This window comes from Anomalospiza imberbis, chromosome Z, assembly GCF_031753505.1.
Source record: "Anomalospiza imberbis isolate Cuckoo-Finch-1a 21T00152 chromosome Z, ASM3175350v1, whole genome shotgun sequence".
Lineage (NCBI taxonomy): Eukaryota > Metazoa > Chordata > Aves > Passeriformes > Viduidae > Anomalospiza > Anomalospiza imberbis.
In genome coordinates, this window is record NC_089721.1 from 7,259,093 (window position 1) to 7,279,105 (window position 20,013).

A 20,013-nucleotide genomic window follows, 5' to 3' on the forward strand; every position below is an offset into this window, starting at 1 on the left:
TGAACTTCGTCTTGTTAAACCTCATGAGATTCCCATAGGCTACTCCTCAAGCTTGTCCAAGTCCCTTTGGATGACATTCCATCCTTCAGGTGTGTCAACTGCACTTCTCAGCTTAGTATCTGCAAATTTGCTGAGGGTGCACTCAATCTCACTGTGTCAGTGATAGAGATTATTAATTAAAGAGCACCTGTTCCAAGACAAAGCCCTGAGGGACACCACCTGTCACCAGCCTCCATCTGGACATAGAACCATTGACCACAACTAACTGGATGCATCCAACTGATTGGATGAAGCCAATTCTTTATCCATCAAAAAGTTCACCTTTCAAAACACTCTCTCTCCAGTGCAGAGATAAGGATGTCATGTGTGACCATGTCAAAAGCCTTACAGAAGTCCAGATAGATGATGCCAGCCTTTCCTTGTTGATTGTTACAATCACTCCATCACAGAAGGACACTGGATCAGTCAGGTGCAAATTACCTTTCATGAAGCCAGGATGACCAAAGATGCTCGTCTCCTTCCCTGACAGATGGACCACATCATTCCCCAGAAGACCAGGTTTCTCAAAGAGAGTCCCCTGGTCTAAGAAGTGAAACCCCCTGCTGTGGCACAAGACCTATAACCACCTGCTGATTCTCCAAATACAACCGGCCCTTGTGACCCACTTTGTTTTTGACTGAGAGGATGGATAAAAAAACTACCTGCAAAAACTAGCTGCTACAGAGTGCCTTATGGCCACACCCAGGGCTCTGTAATCCCCCTTGATGCTGTTCAGACTGCTCCTGGCTGTACCCTTTGTGCCTAGACGAAACAACAGCAGGAAGTAACATTCAGTGGACCACAAGAAGCCTGGTAGTCTCGGCTACATCCCTGATAAGAGCCGCTGGTAAGCAGTGCACTTCTCTAGAAAGCACAACATGTCACCAAAGGAGTGCCTCTGTACCTCTCAGCGGAGTCTCCTACTACTGTCACTTGCTGCCTTACTCTTTGTATTTTTCTTCTTCTGAATGAATTTCTAGAAAGGTCAATACTTATACCCAACCCAGGCAGGAGATAAGTTTTTCTGTTTTCACTAAAACCTACTAGGAGTTCAAAACACTCATCACATAATCACTTCTCCACTCTGGTACCATCTGTACATGGCAAGAAAAGCAAATGCACACTTCATGGCAGCACGAGAATGTGGATATTCTCAGTTCAGTCAGAGAGAAAAAGAGAAGGTTTTCTAACCAGGCAAAGAGCCTGAGAGACAGCTGGGAAGGAATGCAAGTAATTCTCTAATCTATCCTGATGCTCACATTATTTGTAGATATGTTCTGCCACTGTGTGTCATTCACGGCACACCAATGGTGTGAGATGTTTTTACTCTAAGAGCAATGAAACTAGTCTGCACGATGTTCTCTATATAGAGAGTGGTGCATTTGAAATAAATCAGAGTTCATTTTCTTGCCTTTGACTTGGAGTCATTCTCGTTCCCGTCCTGCTCAACTGCGACACGAGAAAGGTGTGTAGAAGCACAACTCAGATGGGACTAGCCCATTAAATAACCTATTCTGCAGAAAATCAAGTCTTCTAGAGCTAAATCCTTCCACTGCAACACAGGTGCTCTATTTCAAAACTTAGATTTTCAGGTTTTAAATTAAAGGACGTTACTTCAAGGTTAAGAAATGGCCTGAAGAACAGCTGCAAGAAAAAGGAAATGCACACTAGAAGGGAAAGGAACACTCTAAATTTGTGCTTATCTCTGACTACACAGTAACTGAACTGCACTGGTCTCCGCTCTGGCAGTGTCATCCTCCCAGCAGAACCAAGTTGACAGAGGCTTATTAAGTCTTAAGAGGTAAGGAGGCGAAGTGCAGAAAATTTCTATTCTAGGTTACTCCATACTACCAAAACAAACACCCAAGTTGGATTTAATTATTGAAATTACTTTTGTCTTTATTAGTCACAATAAAGCTAGAAGCAATTAACCAGTTTTATATACTGCATTTACTCTAGAAAGCATTTTTACAATTCATGCTGAAAACTTTCAACTCTAAAATTACATTTAAAGGAAAACAGATGACTTGTTACGACTAAACTAAGATAATCTCAAAAAAGAAAAAAGTACATGACAAAGTTTATTAATTAATGCAGAATGAGCCACAGCAAAACTAAACTAACTTCAAATTTTGACTTCCAGAAGGTCTGCTCTGCATTCATGTTTTAGAAAAAAAATCAACATTCTCCTTAGTTCTGGCAAAAAAAAATTCCAAGACATATCCTGTGCCAACTGGGCTAAGCTTTTAAACTAATGGAATGTTTATACATGCAATTCAGATATAGAAACTCAATTTGTTCAAGGATAGCATACTTCTTATGTTAAAAACAATGAGAAGAGATCAAAAACACAAACTGGACTATAATCAGGTATCTATGAAAAGGATGAGCTGTTTTATTTTCCTATACAGCTGGCAGACAAAACAAGAGTTGGAATTAAAACATAGCATTTTTTCATCTGTTTTGTAGGGAAAAAAAAAAAACAAACCCTGGCAGAACCCACATTTATGGCATGCTTATGTTGTTCTAGAATAATGAAGTAAAGAGATAAACAGAAGTGCAAGCAACAAATTATCTTGCCTTTGCAAACCAGAAGAATAACTATACATGAGTCTATAACTATTTCTATGCTGAATCGGAAAAAAAGCCCACCTACCTGTTATTCCTTTATAAACCATGCACAATGAGATATCTAGGGAAGAGCACATGAACTGAAACCACAGTGCAGTTTCTTTGGATGCTTTTCTGTTCTTCAACTATTTGTGGCTTTGACTTCCTTACTCAAAGATAATTTAAATACAACAAAATTTTTGGTGGTTTTTCTTTTTCTTGCTTATGGCTCTTTTTTAGGATGAAATTGACAAGTCTTTTCATGTATACATTTCCTGCACCACATCATCTTACTGAAAGGAGTTCCTCAGGTTCACTACATGTATGAAGAACCAACTCTAAGTTCATCTTGAAGCTGTAACCTGCTGATCTCATTTAATATTCTCTCTTTTGCATACTTGCTTGGCATGATCATTTGATGCCCCCACAGAAGTTTAACAGAGCTCTGCCATACACCCACTCAGTCATCTCTTGCAGGCAGAAAAATCCTAGACTACTTGTTCCCCACACCCCATAACTGCAGACTTCCCAGTACGTTCAAAAGCCTTATCTAGCTCTACACCCTCTTTTTTTCTCTGCATCCTTTTCAATATGAAGTAGAGGAACTGGGAGAATCAGACCTGTACTTAAAATTGAAGATGCAAGAACCCTAAAAAAACAGCAGGTTAAAAACAACCTGTGCTTGTAAAGTTTGTCAACTTGTATACAACACTGCAGCTGATTGAAACACAAATAAGAAAATGTTTCTATAGGTGATAATCCTAAACACATAACCATCTGCCTCCTTAATTTCTTCAGGAGATTCCAGACAGTTGCAAATCCTTGCTATACTGACAAATATAATCACTTTGATGCAATTACTGCTCGTCACCATTACAGCGTTTCTTACATTTAAATTAAGCTTACGTAAGAAATTTGGTTCTGAAAAGAAGCACAGATAAGAAGGCATCTTAAAACAAGATACTCCCTGACTTCAGTACAAGTTTACACCCTTAGTTTAACAAGCAAAGATTTAGCTTAGAGCAATTACAGCTGAGACGTGTCCTGTTACACACGTTGTGATATATTTTTGCATTCTGTTAATCAGTCAATAATTTCTATATGCTTCAAATCCCTGACGCCCTGCATACCAGCACACAGTAGTGTTCGCACTCTGTGTACCTACTACCCTATGAAGTTACAAGGAACATGACATGGTCATTAATGGAAGATCTACTGCCAGATAAAGCTAGTGCCTCACACACCGAATATTAAATATTCAGTATAAGGGTTTTTCCCTCTCAGCAAACAGCACACTATCACTTCTGTGTCAATCCCATTTTAGCTATTTTCAGTTGCTTATCATTTCTTTAAATTACGTTTTTGTACCGTGAAGCAGTAATACATATGATGGCCCAACAAAGCCAGTAAGATCACTCCTTCCTGAGAAGGTAGCTTAAAATAGAGAGAGTGTGTTGCTCAGATAATTATCTGACCCCTTCTTTCATATCCAATGCCTAGATTTCTACACACACACTGCATGAAACATTTCCAAAAATGGGTTCTGTGGCGATTACCAGCAATCTGTTTACTTTCAGCTGAAGTATGTTATCTCTCATTTGACTATTCTGTGTAACAGAAAAGAAAGACTACAGAATGAATTGGCAGGAAGCTTTTTATTATTATTTCTATTAATATCCAAAGAAAAAGGCCACGTATCCCTTAAAAGATAAGAACTGAATTACACAGATTTCTAGAACTCCCTGAAAATTTCAAGGGTTTGCATTGTAAAATTAATCAGGTACTTCCTGCCATGGAATACACACACTTGTAATATCATGCTCTTGTAGTTGGCCAACAGGTTTATCACAGACACTTCATTAATATACTTTTCTCACAGTACAGTCTAAAATATTTGGTAGAGACATATAGTAATACTATGTACATGAAGCCAGTGAACAGAAACTCTTTGAAGTTTCTATTTCTTCAGTTAGGTCTATTTGATCTGATTATGAAGTTTGAGATATACGATATTCATCTAGAAAGCTACAGCTTAGACAAAAAAAGCAGTGTATGGTTTGTAAGGTTAAAGCAAAAAACCACTGCATTTGAAATTAATCTCTAAGTTTTACGGAACCATTTTTAAAAAGTCCTACTTTTACATTTATAATTTGAAAATAAATTATTATTTTATAAAATAAGTAACTGCAAGACTTACATTCTATCTACTGAAAGTGTAAACTGTCAACATACCAAAAATTGTAGCTGTGAACTATATAACACCTTGCCCTGTAGAGCTACTTCTCTGCACACACCATTGGGTTTTTGATGATTCACAGGCACTCTCACATGCAAACCTATGGAAGTTACTTCTTTACATCTTTGCACACCTTCAAGATGCAGATCTGGAGACAATGAAGTTGGATGCACCTGTCTCTGAATGCCTTGTTACCCGACATTCCCAAGAGAAAGGAGTCCTTTGAAGGCAGAATTTTTCTTGAGTCAGACAGTACTTACTAAGTACATTAGTTCTGCTATACATTTTATCAATTTAACTTATTAAATACACTCGTCCATCCATAATCTGCACCACACATTCTTACTTATTTTCATTCCTCTGACTTTAATGAAAAACAAGCCTCTTTCCACCCCAACCAGTGACAATCCAATTCAAATACACATCACCTGATTCCACATCCAATGCATTATCCCACCTCTTCTACATGACAGGATTGGAGCTGTATCTAAAACTCTACAGTATGCCTTCTCCACAGTTCTCATCAACTCTTCCATGTCTAATTCCTTTTCATAGCAAAATGTCTCTAAGGTGGCTTGTTCTTTCTCTGATTGGCTACCAAAAGCAGAAGGCAAGCCTGACAACTAGAGCCACTCCAAAGAAATGGTACAAGTATACATCAAATCCTTCCCAAAGAGCCATACAGATGGAATCTTGTGCTCTCCTGCTGCTGAAGTACCTCCTGAGGAACCCAGCACACCCCCACTCACAGGAGGCTGGCATGAGTCAGTCTGGGAAAACAGCTCTCCATAGCCCAGTGCACAGCAGCCTGCCACACAGGAAATTACCACAGAAGTGATTTCTGTCAATTTTTTTAAAGTTGTTCCAAGATCAATAAATGATAAAGGGTAAGGGAGTGGGATGTACCCAAGTACAAGGTGGCTGAAGTGTGTATGGAATCAAAGGATAAACAAAAAATGCTTAAGCAGAAGCATTTAAAGAAACAAATGGGAGAGTTCCGTTTCAGGACATGAAAGCAGTGCCAGTCCCACAACAATGCCACCATCTCACCTCTCCCACGACCACGTTTCCCACGGTCTGAAGGCCTGTCTCCTTGACTGTTGTCCACTCCATTCTCTTCAGCTCTAACTGTGGAGAGAGGACAGCTTAAAAGAAGCTTTAGAGACTGGTACTTGAGACAATACAGCCATTTGCTCAACCCAAACCCCTCAAAACAAAAGGCAAAATTTTCAAATGGGATGGTCAACAGATCTCAATCACCCCTCTTCTTTAAGGTCTCGCTAGAAACAAGTTATGTTTCTTTTGTACTGGTCAACTAGGAAGCAAAATATAAGAAGGAAAAGTCCCTCAGGAGACAAACCTCTACAAGTGCCATGTTTTGCAGCCTACATTATTTAATGAGATAGGAAATACAGCTACCTCATCCTGTGTTTCCTAGATAATGCACTGGTTGATGACAGTGAAAAAATAAAAGATAACCAGTAACACCAACTCTTCTCCTTCCTGCCCATACTGCATCCCTGTAGAAGCTTGGAAACAGATTTCTCCTCTGTATTTAAAGCAGAGGGATGATGACTGGGTGAAGGCAGGCACTAAAAACGGTCTGCAACCTAAGTGTTTTGTGGGAAACTCCTGAAAAGGTGCTTTGAAATATGGCTGGCTACTTGAAGGAGAAAGAAAAATCCAACAAAACTGGCCTCTTGAAACACTCACTGATGAGACTTTTTACTGCATTTCTCCTAATGGCAACAATAAAACCAAAAATGCTTGGACATAAAGTTGGGAAGAAAATACCAAGACTTGGTAACCATCTGAAATTTTTTTAATTCCAGTTTAGAAAAAGAGAAAGGCAGCATCTGTCTCTGGTAAAAAAAATTGCCCTTTACTTTCATTTTGATTGATCTAATTTATACTTTTCTAAGTCCAGCTCCATGTTTTATTAACATTTTTTCATCTTGACTTTACTCTAGCCTACAAAAATTCACAACATCCATATTGGAACAACAGTTGGATATCTTCCAATTATGAATGAGTTGCATAATACTGTAAATATTTTTCCTGCTTATAAGTGCAAAGCTAAACATATTGTATCCATTCTGATTTCTTTTCTCATCTATCAGTGTGACAAACAGCCAGTACAGACAATGCTCACAGCTTTGAGAATGCTGACAAAACTTAGCTAAAAAAAGCAACGTGTATCCGATCATGATCTATTGTGATGCTATCTAACTTGGAAACATCTGTTTGCTTTTGTACAATGTATTATTGAAACTGTAGCAAAGCTTTAAATGTTTCAACTAACAATAATTTTCTCTGTTGCAGAAACTCACCTTTGGTTGATTTATGTGAGAAATATATTTAGAGATAAATAATCATCCCAGTGTTTTCATTCCCCTTATGAGAAGATGAGAACATCTTCAGGTTCTCCCACTCATAAAAGGAGATGGAGTCAAAGCTGGATAATTTTTTCATTAAAAGAAAAAAAAGTGTATCAGCTGTGCAGCGACATACTTGTTCTTAAGCAGACTTACAAAGAGTCAATTCTAAAACTTACATGAAGAACAGCAATTTGTACAAGATCAATTCGTCAAACAAGAACAAAGAATTATATTAAACTGAGTGTCTCTGAAAAAGTACAGACCATCCCAAAACCAAGTCACATAGACAGATCACGCATACCTGTGGCACAAACAAGTTTACGATCCCTTCAACACTGAGCTACAGACGGATGGACTTTGCTCCATTAAGTACTCGCTCTTAGCTCAGTCAGTTCCAGCTGCAAGAACGGCATCTCAATCTTTAAAAATTAATCCTTATACATACACTCTCGTCCACGGCTGCCTCCTCTTCCTCGTCTGTTGGAACTTCCCCGTCCGCGACTCACTTCTCTGTCCCCTCGTTTCTCTCTGTTCTCTTTGTTTTCTGAACCTTCCTTTCCAAGGCTTTTCTTCTTTCCCCCTACGGTCTCCCAAGAAGTCTATTTGGGTAGAACAGAATTAGACACAGAAGTCAAAAGGAGGAGACACCTCTCAATGCAGGCTTTCTAACCCACACCCCTCCAGTTAATGGAAAAAACCCAGGTATTTGTATAATGTCATATATGCAAACTACACTGATATAAATGGAAACACAGGCTGTATTTTTGCAAAGACATGAGAAAGAAACATTTTTTTAAGTTTGATTATCTTAAGGAATATGAGAACCCCAAATATTTCTGGCTGTAATGGACTTTTATTAGTTCAAGGAAGACTCGATACTATGAACATGAACAAAGCTACCTTTTTCTCCCAGGGAAAAAAAAAAAAAAAAGCAAACAACCCTTGTAGGTATCATTGAACAAAAATTGGTGAGAATAAGTATCTGGCCTAAGGGAAAAAAAAACCCCAAAGAGAAAAGAAAAACTTTCCATCCAGGTACACTAGAATTTAAGTCCCAGAAGACAGAGTGGCAAAACAACAGCTTGGGAGAAATGCTGATAAGCCAGACCATCCACTCTTAACAGCTATAGACCATCAAACATAGCAAAACACAGGAAAAGCTATGTCTAAACAAGACACGGGATCAAGGTCCAAATATCAGGCTTCTGTTTTAATATTAAACTCAGTCTTTAAAATAAATTCAAGGATGTTATCAGCTCCACAGGAGTATCTGTAGGAGTTGAAAATAAAATGACTAAAACACTTGCCAAGAATAGCTCAGCAACTCATATATTATGCAATTGCATGGTTAGTCTATTAAGCCATAGCTGCAAAACAAGTAAGAAGAAAAAAAGGTATTATTTGCAAATCATTGAGGTGGTAGAGAGGTTTACATGTATGTCCCCATTTCTAGGAGCTTACAGCTCAAGTAAGATATTTAATATCAGAATATTTGTACATAGAAATTGTGACAGGCACCTACATCAAACAAAAAAGGTTGTCTATCAGTAATTTTAAGTTCTGTCTTATGTCTCAATTCCACCAACAGCAACTCAGTAGCCCTGAGAAGCTGGGCCATGGCCAGCTAGTTCAAGCTGCCTAGGAAGCCAGTGCAATGAAGAAAGCAGGTAACAAAGCAGTTTACAAACTGAGCGTTACAGAGTCTACTTTGAAAGAATGAGAACAAAGAGAATGGTTACTCTCTCATTTTTCAGCATGGCATTGGTGACAAGGGTGAAATCACTTTTCAGTTCCACCTTCAGTACAGAAGATTAAATCAACTTCGGTGAAGCCCAGCCAGAGCTGATCAGAGGTACAAAACTAAACACATTTGAACACCACCACCTTATCCGTGAGGCAGAAAGCTGCTTCCCCCAGTAAGTACCACATGGCATCACCTACCACAGCTAGTCTAACTACACCAAAACATTCCTAGTGCTTCTTACACCTCACAGGAGGAAAGATACCTGCACTGACAACTGAATAGCCAAGTCTGTAGAGTTCAGAATGCACTAATTCACTGATGGGCTTGGTGCCAAAACATCTTTGACCATTTCAGGAAACACCCAATACTGGGTAAGGCTGCAAAGCTGAAGAGGAGCTCCTGAGTGAGATTTAAAATTACTTAGGAAGGATCAGTAAAAAGATGACTATGAAAGCATCAGATCTATGCTTTCCCACAATACAATTTTGAGGAAAGCCTTGAGAAAGTCAGGCAGGGCTTTTAAGACAGAGGATGGTGCTACTTCTGAGCATAGGGATCCATCACAAACCGTTGAGCTGTCTCTCTTTGTAAGGGAAGTAATTGATTACAATTTCAGCTGACAATGCCTGAGGCAACCCAAATGATAGTAGTGTATCTGACCTTTGAAAATCTGTAACAGAATAGTTCTTGTTGGTCTGTCCTTACATGGAAGTAATAAAAATCTGAAAGGTCTATTTTGTTCTGTCTTCAAAGGTTTACTAAGTAAAACACAGCTGAGCATAAAATGGATGTAAGAAGTTAAATGAATACAAGTCTTAGGCAAAGAAGCATGCCCTTCTGTACTCACACAAGCCTCTAACTACCCCAAGCCAGATTGCTACAACTGCTGCAAAAAGAAAGTCTTTACAAAGTCACACACTTACAGTTTGTAGATCACAGCTTTAAATCCAAAAAGCAAACAAAATAAGATTAAGACAAAATTGGCTGAGTACCAAATAAACTATAAATACACATCTTAACTATCACTCCTTGCTCTTTGAATTCCTTCAGTTGAATGGAAACATCTTTCAAATGAAGTTTAAAAAAACTGCAAATTCATCAAAGCAGAGTGAGACTAGAAAAAGAGATTTGGAAATCTGCATTCAGAATTTGTAGTACCTCAGCTTACAATTCACTTCAAATCCATGGTTAAACTGTTCACAAGTATAATGGCCTTAAAACAAATCCTTCCAACTGGAGGCCCACAAACTTTCAAAAATACATTTCTTCACACCTATCAATTAATACTTCTTCCTCCTTGACTCCTTCAAGTTCTCCCTATTAGTTTCTATGCTGCACTTTGTCTATAGAGAGCAGTGGGTTAAGAAGGACTTGTCAAAAGTGCAGAACATATCAATATCACTTGTAGGTGATGAATGAGTTCAGAAAGCTTTTTCCATGTCAAAATCAGTTACAACAAATTGCTAAAGTAAGAAAGGATTTAATATTCTCTATCAACCAGAAAACTACTTTAAACTAAAAAATGGCAAATATGAGAAGAGAACACAACACATTTAGACAGGTTTAAGTGAAATGCTCTCCTCTACTCCCAGCCTGTCTATATCATATACTTCTGTGTTTAGAAGACCTTAACTCTGATAAAAAATGAAAAGGGAATAGAAAAGAAAGTCCCCTCAGTCAAAACAGAGTGTGTCCCACACTAAGGGTGTGTGAGGGGTGAACTTCATCATTAACAGTAAACTAGAGTACACATCCTGACAAATCACAGGAAATACTGAGTGTTCAGCATCAAGAAAGGAAGTCCAGGTTATGTTTCCAACTTGGATAAGATAGAATCTAATTTAAAGACAAACTGTAAGAAATCCCTCCAGCAAAAACTTCAACTGCAGTAAAACATATTTTCTTAATATCTCTTGGGATAAAAAATTGCACTATTCAACTTTTTAAGCTACATTATTTGTTGTTGTATACACATAGTTTAGTCTCCTCTTCCTGTTTTTCAATTAAGTCATGCAAATGAGCAGCAGAGTTAAAGAAGCAACTACTTGCTGCATCCTTCCCTGCCATAAGTAGCATTATCAATGCAACTTGCAGATGTGGACACCTCCTCCAGCTTCAATACCGGTAACTCACACCTACAGAACGTGCATAACTTAAAATACCTGCCTGCCCTTGGGTTTACAAAGATTGACCTTTGTGATGGTCTCAGGCCTCAGGAGGGTCTACACAGTAACTATAAAACCTGCAGCAAGAAACAGGCTTGTGTCTGAGGGAGCACTGAGTTCTGCTGCAGAGTTAAAACTGCTGTATATAAATGAAAGCACAGGAACTCTGCAATAGACCAGCTGAACACCCACAACATTTTCCAGATTCAGCCTTCTCCAAGGTATGCATGCAGTAGAGAAGCTGCCCTAGTTTTCATTTCCTTCAAAAGAAATTGAATGGAGACATGGAAATGGAAAACTTGTGAAACATGACTTCCCCAATGTCCTTCTAGAAGCTGAAAATCACAGTAAACAGGAGTAGTTTAACATGGAAGTAAAACCTTACCGTGTCTGAGCTTCCTTCCAGCAGTATGTTGATTGCTCTGTTCATATCCCCATTACAATCATGTAGTGCCACTATGCATTCATCCTGGTTTTTCCCCGTCACTTCCATAAGCTGGCAGTAAAAGTCAGACATGTTAAAATATCTAAATTAGCATCATAAGAAAGTAAGAGCTAGTATGACCACAAATTACAACAAAAGCTTAACTACCATGTCAGAGTAAGCTAATATCCAGAATAAAGTAATCTACATTTTACAGATCTGCTTGAGATTCAGATGAGAGAGGAAGAGGCACAACTTAATTGCTAATCAAGGAAGTACTCTTGCACATTTTTTTTGTTCTGTATGCTTGCAGCAAATGCTGCCAGATGCAGCCGTACATGCGTGTAAAGGACCACAATTGTTACAGTACCATCCTATCTCTTTCTCCACCAAAATTGCCCCTCTTTATCCCACTGTGAGAAAAGACATATAGGAAGACATGGAGGAGAACAGATCCCCCTGGAAAACCATCCAGACTAAGAAATACATTATCTTTCAGACAGACTAGCTCCCTTGATCCATTTCAGCATAAGGCCACACCAGAGTCACAAAGCTGATTAAGGAGATCTAGTTCTGAATTATGCTCCTTGAACTCATAGTGTATATCCTGAAGAGTGTGGGACAGAAATAATCTGTCATGGGGCACTCAGCAAATTCATCTAAAGAACAAAATCTACATGAGCTAGAAATACATATGCAGAAGGTAAAACATATTTTATGCAGAACTTAATTCATCTCCTTCCCACCAGCACAGCTATAAGCACTATTGATGAGGGCCCTTTGGCTTCACAATATACAAGATTTCATTTTTGGCACAGCAACAGAACTAGTTTGTAACAAGAACAACAAAAAGCATTTAACAATGCTTCAGAGGAAGTTTTAGAGATGAAAAGAAACCAAGAAATCTGCTCCTTTGCTCCATTTATGCATTCAAGCTAATTTTTCCCTCCTGGGTGTAGTCCTAGAGCTTCATGAGCTGTGTAGTCTTCATGAGCACGTCGTCTTCATGAGCTGTGATGTATTCACTAGGACAAAACCACCAATAGCCACAACAGAACAGACACCCATATTGTCAGGACTGCTTGAATTAATGGTCTCAGCTATAACGAGGTAATGAAAGCTTGATTATTTAACACCCAACACTCACCACGGTGGAGGAAGTGAGAGATTTCATTTATACACTGTAATTCTATAATTTTATACACTGTAATTCTATAATTTTAATGCATACCTGGATCTGTGAGGTAAGATTATTTTTTAAAATAGCACCCTGATTTACCTTTAAGCTATCATTAGACTTTTACTTTTCCTGAAAAACTTCGAAGATACTAGCAAACTCATCTTACACAAAATGACGTTTTTCTCACGTGCATGTACTTGTGAACAAGATGAACACATTCTTTATTCTGACAATCATTAATCATCAGAATCATACTAGAGAGATACACTGAGGAAGAGACACCGACACAAACGAGTTTTGGCTTAAGGGTTTGTCTGCAAAGGAAAATACACTGAAAACTACACCATCAGAGCTGTATTACCACAAAATTTCTTGTAAAAAGACTTCCCAGTGCAGTAAGAGCACCTTTTCCTAGTTAAACTTATGAAAAAAGTTTCATCTAACCCAGAAACAGATGCTCTACGTCCAAAATGTAAGACAGCTCTAGAAGATTTTATTGTGGGACAAAAAAACTTGTACCATAAGAAACATACTTGTTTCACTTTATCTTCAAAATCTGCATCATTCTTATCGTAGATCATCTGAGCAAGGCGAATCTGTTCTGCTGTTGCCTGAAAAAAAAATAATATCCAATAAAGTACACAAAAGGTAACTATCTTTTTTAGAAGTATATCCCAGTATCCCTGTCTTTTTCCTACGAGTTCTCAAAAAGAACATACACAACAAGCACAGAGATGCTGTGGGGGAGGGATCAATATCTTGTCTACTCCCATTTATAGTTTTAAATGTTATTTGCAATCGAAGCAATTCAACACATTCTAATCTATTTGAAACACACTTAACGGTCACTGCACTGACAAGATCACTATATAGTAACACAGAAGGACCAGGGAAGACTACATTTTAGCATTAATGCTTTGACTTTTATTCAGGATCTACTAATCCAGTATTAAGAGTTTTATTGTAACAAACTGGCAACAGTACCTCTAAATTAACCACATCTCTGACGATCCCTGCTCCCATCACCTTCCACAGCTTTTCCACCAACAATCTGACTCTGAAGTTTTATCCAGCACTTAAAAAGACTTGAGTCATGTCTTAAGACTTTGCCCATGAACAGCTGCACTGGCTTTTTTACAAGCACATACTGGTCTCTGAAAATTGGTAAAGCAAATTGCTATTGATGAAGTATCTGGTGCTTCTACAATATTTCTGGACAAAAATGCACACTGGCAACTTGCACAAAAGCTGAGAGACTGAAAGAGATGCAGTCAAGTACGCAAAATCCAAACACACTATGGCTGCCCCTGAGAGAAAAACAACTCTAACACAGATGTCACATCACACACACCACTTCATAATGGGGCATCTGCAGCCTATGAACTGCACTCCCAAGAAAATACCAAAGAACAGTGTGCATTACAATATCCTGGACCTCATTTGACTTCTGCTCAAAGAGAAGAGGCTACTGTTGCATATAGAGAAAGCTGATACTGAAGAGAGTTAGGACCCACTATGCGGCTACTGGGGCTGCAGAGGTTCTTCATCATTGAGTGGGCTCAGTTCATCTACTGGAATTTTTGACAGAAAGGATTCACCCTGGGCAGCTGGCTGAAGCTCACTTTTTGCTGTCCCACTTCACAGGATACACACATGAAATTCTGTGCCTCACAAGGTCAGATCTAATCAGAGTCAGACTGGCTTTTGCAGTTTACCACAAATGCAAGTTCTAGAGGAGGTCACCAAGCATAAATGCTGAGAAGAGTCTAAAAATTACTTCAACAAACACCACCAGCTGCTCATGTGCTGAAAAGTTACTGCAGCTGTCATAGTTCCTTGAGAGAACTGACATCTGTGCTCAGAAACAACACTCCCAGAGAATTAGTGTTTGTAACAGTTACACACTCTGAGTTACTTCACTTTTTCAGCCTGTCATGCTGACAGCCTCGTATGTCACTCCACTGGGTAACAGGGGGAGAGCCTGCTCTGGAACTCCTCAGTTCCACCTTCCACAGAAGCCGCCCTGTCAGTGTGGTGCTCTGAGCAAGGAGGGTGCTCTTGGTGACAGCTGAGAGCTCAGCAGACAGCAGAACCGAAATGTCTGCTGGCTTCAGGAATTTAAGACTTGTTGATCCACTTTCTCACTCTGATTACAGCCTCCACAGGCACACCGTGACTTTTAATCAAGTGAAGAGATTTTTTTGAAGATATCCAGAGCAAAAACATTCAGACAATATAACTTCTGTAGAGATATGATGGCATATTTTACCAAAAATCAGGAATACACTGAGATTTATTTTTTGCATAAACAAATGTTTTCTTCAAGCCCACGTTAGAAGACTAAAACATAACAATTTTAAAAGAATTACAATATGTGACAGCATCTTCAGTTTTCCTGTGTAAGTAGAGAGCTCAGAAACTTGTAGGTGCAATACAACTCATATTTATGCCAGTGAATTACACCAGATGCAATTGAAGATTCGGAAGGAAAAAAATGAACAACAAAAACCACAAGATGACTACAAAAACATCAGACCAGTGTCACAAAAAATTCTGGCCTTTCCTCCAGCAAGTAGTGGTTCTTTATTCTTAAGGCACCATTGTTAGAACAGATGCTGTAGTATCCTAACCAAGAGTATAATTAAGTCTTAATTGTGACTAAGAAAGAAGTAGTATTTTAAAACAGCCTGACCTTTACTCAACCTTACAAGACATAGTACTTTTTCAGTATAAGAGTGGAAGAAATTTTAAACTAAAAACTTCAAACTACCAGAAAACAGAAGTGGGCAAAACACAAAATTAAGTGACAGTAACAGCTATACATCTTACAATAAAATGGTACATTTATTATCCAGAAGCAATGCAATACAAACATTATGTAATTTGCTAAATAATTTAAATTATGATCAATGTGATATTATAACAGTGGAATATCCATTTGGGAAAACAATATTCTATATTCAGAAAAATGAATCATTGGTGATTAAACACGTAAATCCAGAGATTTCTGCTGATCTGCAAAGACTGACTAAGCAGAAAGGTCCATCTGATATATCAACAATAAAATATATGGAGCATTAAAACATAACTGCTATGTATGAAATAACTACCTTTTCCACTGAAGTGATCAAACCAGTATCTATTATGCAAAAGGCAGGATAAATGGACAAAATGCAGAAAAAAGTCTTAATGCCTAAAATCAATGAATCTCATAGTTTGGAAAGGTCCTCCAGGGATAAAGCATGACCATACTCACAATAATTTGTAATTTTTTTTTCCCTTTTAAAAGCAGGAATTACCAGTGTTCCAGCTTGTGCCACTTCCTCTCTGAAGAGAGTTGGTCTCTACCTTTCCTATATAACCCTTCCATGAGGTACCTGAACAGAACACACGTGCTTTGTCTTATTAGGGCTGAATAAACCCTGAGCCACCCCTCATTTCTCCTCCGCTTCAGTCTAACAACCATCTTTGCAGCTTTTCACTGGACTTCCTCCAATTTGTCTACGTCTACCTTGTGCTAGAGAACCCAACCAGGCAAACCACTCCAGTGCTGTCTTGCAAAATGTTGGAAAAGGGGAAGCCACCACTTTTGCCAGGCTGCTCACTATACTCCTGCAGCCTTGTTTTAAAATAAAACCAAATTCAACTCATTTGTTGAAAGTCACTTTCTAAATACACACATTAGCATGAATCACCACTATGCCAAATGCTGCAACTCAAGGAGATGACAAGGGTTTGAGGTCACATGATTAATACTGTGGAAAACAGACCAAGAGGGTCTCCATACTGAAGGCTAGTCTAAAAGATAGTAGAAGGGAGTATTTCTCTGTAGAGCACCTCTAGACTGATACACACTCTGCCAGCAAAGAACTGAGACAGTTTTTGAATCCAGACAAATTCTGCGATGTATCTGTCAAGAGAATACCGAGTTGCCAGAAGTAGAAACATTCTGCACTCTTTGTAACCCAGATAAGCACACAACTACTGCTGCCAATAATCAGTGGCAGTACAGTGAAACTTCATTTCCATCTAACAGATACTGAAAATTTTAGTCTGCTAGGGAATTACCATTTCACTTGGTGGGGGTCACTGCACAAGAAGTTTAGGATTTTGTGACTTGAAGAGACACTGAGTCATGCTGTAGAACACAACATGCATCTAATGAAGCTTCTCCCACCCATTCAAATTTCTCTCTTGACCAGAAATCTTCTAGCATCAGGAGGCTGGCAGATAGAAGAGCTGAGATCTGAGGACTGTGAGGTCACAGGACAGAAATCCTGACACAGGCATTGAATTCCTCACTGACAGGACACATTGCTGAAGAACACAAAACTCATTTAGAGAGAACACAGGAATAACTTAACACTGTCCTGCATTACTGAATAATTAAAGCAAGCAATAAAGCATAACCTTCCAAAATAAACCATGTATTTTCACCCCATCTTCTTTTAGCTTTTACTGACTAAGGGAAGAAATTTGTATCATTACATTCTCACTTTCAAGTCAAAGAAGTTGATACAGTAGCACATACCTGCACTACTTGTTTCTGTGGTTGTGTTGGCTGTGTGGCTGAAATTTGCATTTTGTCCCGAGTGCCCCGGGTACGTTCACTGCCCACCGAAGTCATCATATACAGTATATACAAAACAATGTATGTACAAAATACAAAATCTGAAAGAAAAAAAAAAAAAAAACAGCATGAGTTAAGGTGGATACTGATTCAATAACCAAATAACATAAGTGCAGTAGTTTGAACTCCCGGCTTTACTACTGACTCTATACAGAGACTCATGAGAAAGCAGCTTTATACACTATTTTTAGATTTACTGCAGTTTTTGACACTAAAGGGGGGAAATGCAGTGGATAGAAAGCCTTTTTATCAGCTGACTGGGATCTGTGTCAATTTGTACTTCTAGATCTCACAGCTTTTTCTAGTTATTTAACATACAGACTTTCCTGTTGGCTACTCTGATTAAGTTTTAGCTCCAGCTGCATCACTTATAGTACCTGCTGTCTAGTTCTTATGCCTGGAATTTAACCACTCTCACCACTCAGAACACAACACAAAAATCATATTCATGAACTAGATAGCTCCTTTTTTCCCTACTATCAAAACTGCTTTTCCTGCACACCCATGGAGGTCACGGGCAATTCCAACTCTACTTCTCACCTTTAATTTATAAGAGAAATTATGATGATTAGGTTTAAATCCAGCCTTTATAGCCACTACTTTTGTTTTATTGTCCCTCATATTTACAGAAACAATTTATAAAACTACCTATCACCCTGCTTTAAACATACTGTGGCTGTACGGCAACAGAAAAACCAAAAAGAAACCCCAAATCCCCCCCACACAATATTGTTACCCCATCTGTGGCTCTCAGCTTCCATTCTTACTTGTTCTCTAGTATTAAAACTACTTTGAAACAAGACATTATTATTCCCCCTGTTTGTACAGCATTTAGCACAGGACTAATCAATGAACATGGTTTATAGCAGCTATGGCAACTGGTAACAGATCTTTCAAATAGTTAGAATGCTCATGTTCAGCTGCCTGGTTTCTGTGCCCATAAGGCTAGAAGGTAAAAGTGCAGATTTTTGGAAGTAAGGACAATTTGCAAGAGGTGTACCTGCGCAGAAGAAGATGTGCAAGCAAACAGCAAAGTGCTTCTACTGCAGTCCCATTATATGAGCAAGCCTCAGCACAAAACTTGCCAGGGTAACAGCTGCCTAGCACGAAGCTCAGCGCACAATAACCACAGAATCACATAAGCTCAGCTAGAAGGGACTCATCAGGATCATCTAGTCCAGCTCCTGGCCCAACACAGGACCATTCCCAAAAGTCACACCATGTGTCTTAGACTATTGTCCAAACAGTTCTTGTGCTCAGTCAGGCTTGGTGCTATGACCACTTCCCTGGAGAGCCTGTTCCAGTGCCCAACTACCCTCTGGGTGAAGAACTTTTTTATAATACCCAAAGAAAAGCACCCATGACACAACTCCAGGCTATTCCCTCAGGTCCTGTCACTGGTCATCACAGAGAGGAGATCAGTGCCTGCCTCTCCTCCCTCCTCTTCCCACTACAAGAAGTCGTAGACTGATGTGAGGTGTCCCCTCAGTCTCCTCTTTCTTCAGGAAGATGAGCACACTGCAATCCCATGGAGTGGGACCTGTTCTACAACTGAATCCCTGGCAGTCACAAGTAATGCGCATTCAAAAATTAAAGCTGCAATGAGATGTTTCAATTTAAATACCAATTCATGACGTTCCAGAGCCTCACCTCCAATCAAAAAGACAATTAACTACATTATCACCTAAATTTCTTCTTTACTTTAGAAATACATTCTTGTTGGTCAAAATTGAACACTGTCATTGAATTGATTTATATACTAGCTAAAGTATTCAATAATGCTTTAATGTCTGAGAGGAACATATTTTTTCCATAAGAAATATACTTGATCAGGAACTGACTGCAGTTTTAAGCTGAAGTGGAAAACTGTGTTTCTACAAGTTTTCGAATGCACTGAACAAAGCCAATCTATCTCACAGTCCCTTAAAGTAGTCTAAGTGCATTGTGTTCTAAGGCCCAGAACACACAGACCTTCAGAGCATTGTGTCTGACAAAAAGGCGAGATACAGCCAAAACAAAAAGTTACCTGAGCTACTGACACCATGTTCTATGGAATGCAGCAAAATATAAAGTAGATGTGGAGATGCCCTCAGCAGCAAATTCAACATTTATTACTATCTGCTCATGGCCATTCACTGATATGTTAAAGATGTATGGACATTTTCAGTTGAGTCTACAGTAGTATTACTTCAGCTGTTTGTGTTGAAATCTGCTTTATAAGCTTTGCTGACTGGACTGGCAACATCCAAAAACTTCAATTTATATAGACTAATAATGACCTTTGAGTTAGTTTTTTGTTTTGTTGGGATGTTTTTAGTGTTTCTTTTTCCAAGGATCAGACTGCTTATCACAATTCAAATTAGCACAATGAGCAATGCAAAAAGCCCTGAACAGAGCACACAAGAGAGCACTAACTTCTCTGAAAGACAAGCTTATAGTTTCATATATGGTTGTCTAGAATCAGCCCATTGTTTCTTAAGATTTGTTGAGAAAATGTGATTCCATTGGGACTCAATTTGTTCATAAATTCTGAATTAACATCATATTTATTATGGTACCTAGGAATTTTGATATTTCTGTCAGTGCGATTCCCCCAATACCACCGAA

At 38.7% G+C, this 20,013-nt stretch overlaps 1 protein-coding gene across 10 annotated transcripts in view; it reads right to left on the bottom strand.

Moving 5' to 3' along the window:
- The window catches only part of UBAP2 (ubiquitin associated protein 2), a 124,426-nt gene that overhangs the window by 84,871 nt on the left and 19,542 nt on the right, over window positions 1–20,013 (bottom strand). For all 10 annotated transcript variants that reach the window (XM_068176754.1, XM_068176753.1, XM_068176752.1 and 7 more), the window contains 5 exons: window positions 17,308–17,447; window positions 13,310–13,387; window positions 11,558–11,668; window positions 7,709–7,862; window positions 5,936–6,013 (listed from right to left, as the gene is read on the bottom strand). In XM_068176754.1, the coding sequence (XP_068032855.1) occupies window positions 5,936–6,013; window positions 7,709–7,862; window positions 11,558–11,668; window positions 13,310–13,387; window positions 17,308–17,406 (520 nt within the window). In that variant the 5' untranslated portion in view covers window positions 17,407–17,447. Of the gene's footprint in view, window positions 1–5,935; window positions 6,014–7,708; window positions 7,863–11,557; window positions 11,669–13,309; window positions 13,388–17,307; window positions 17,448–20,013 lie in introns of those variants that run through there.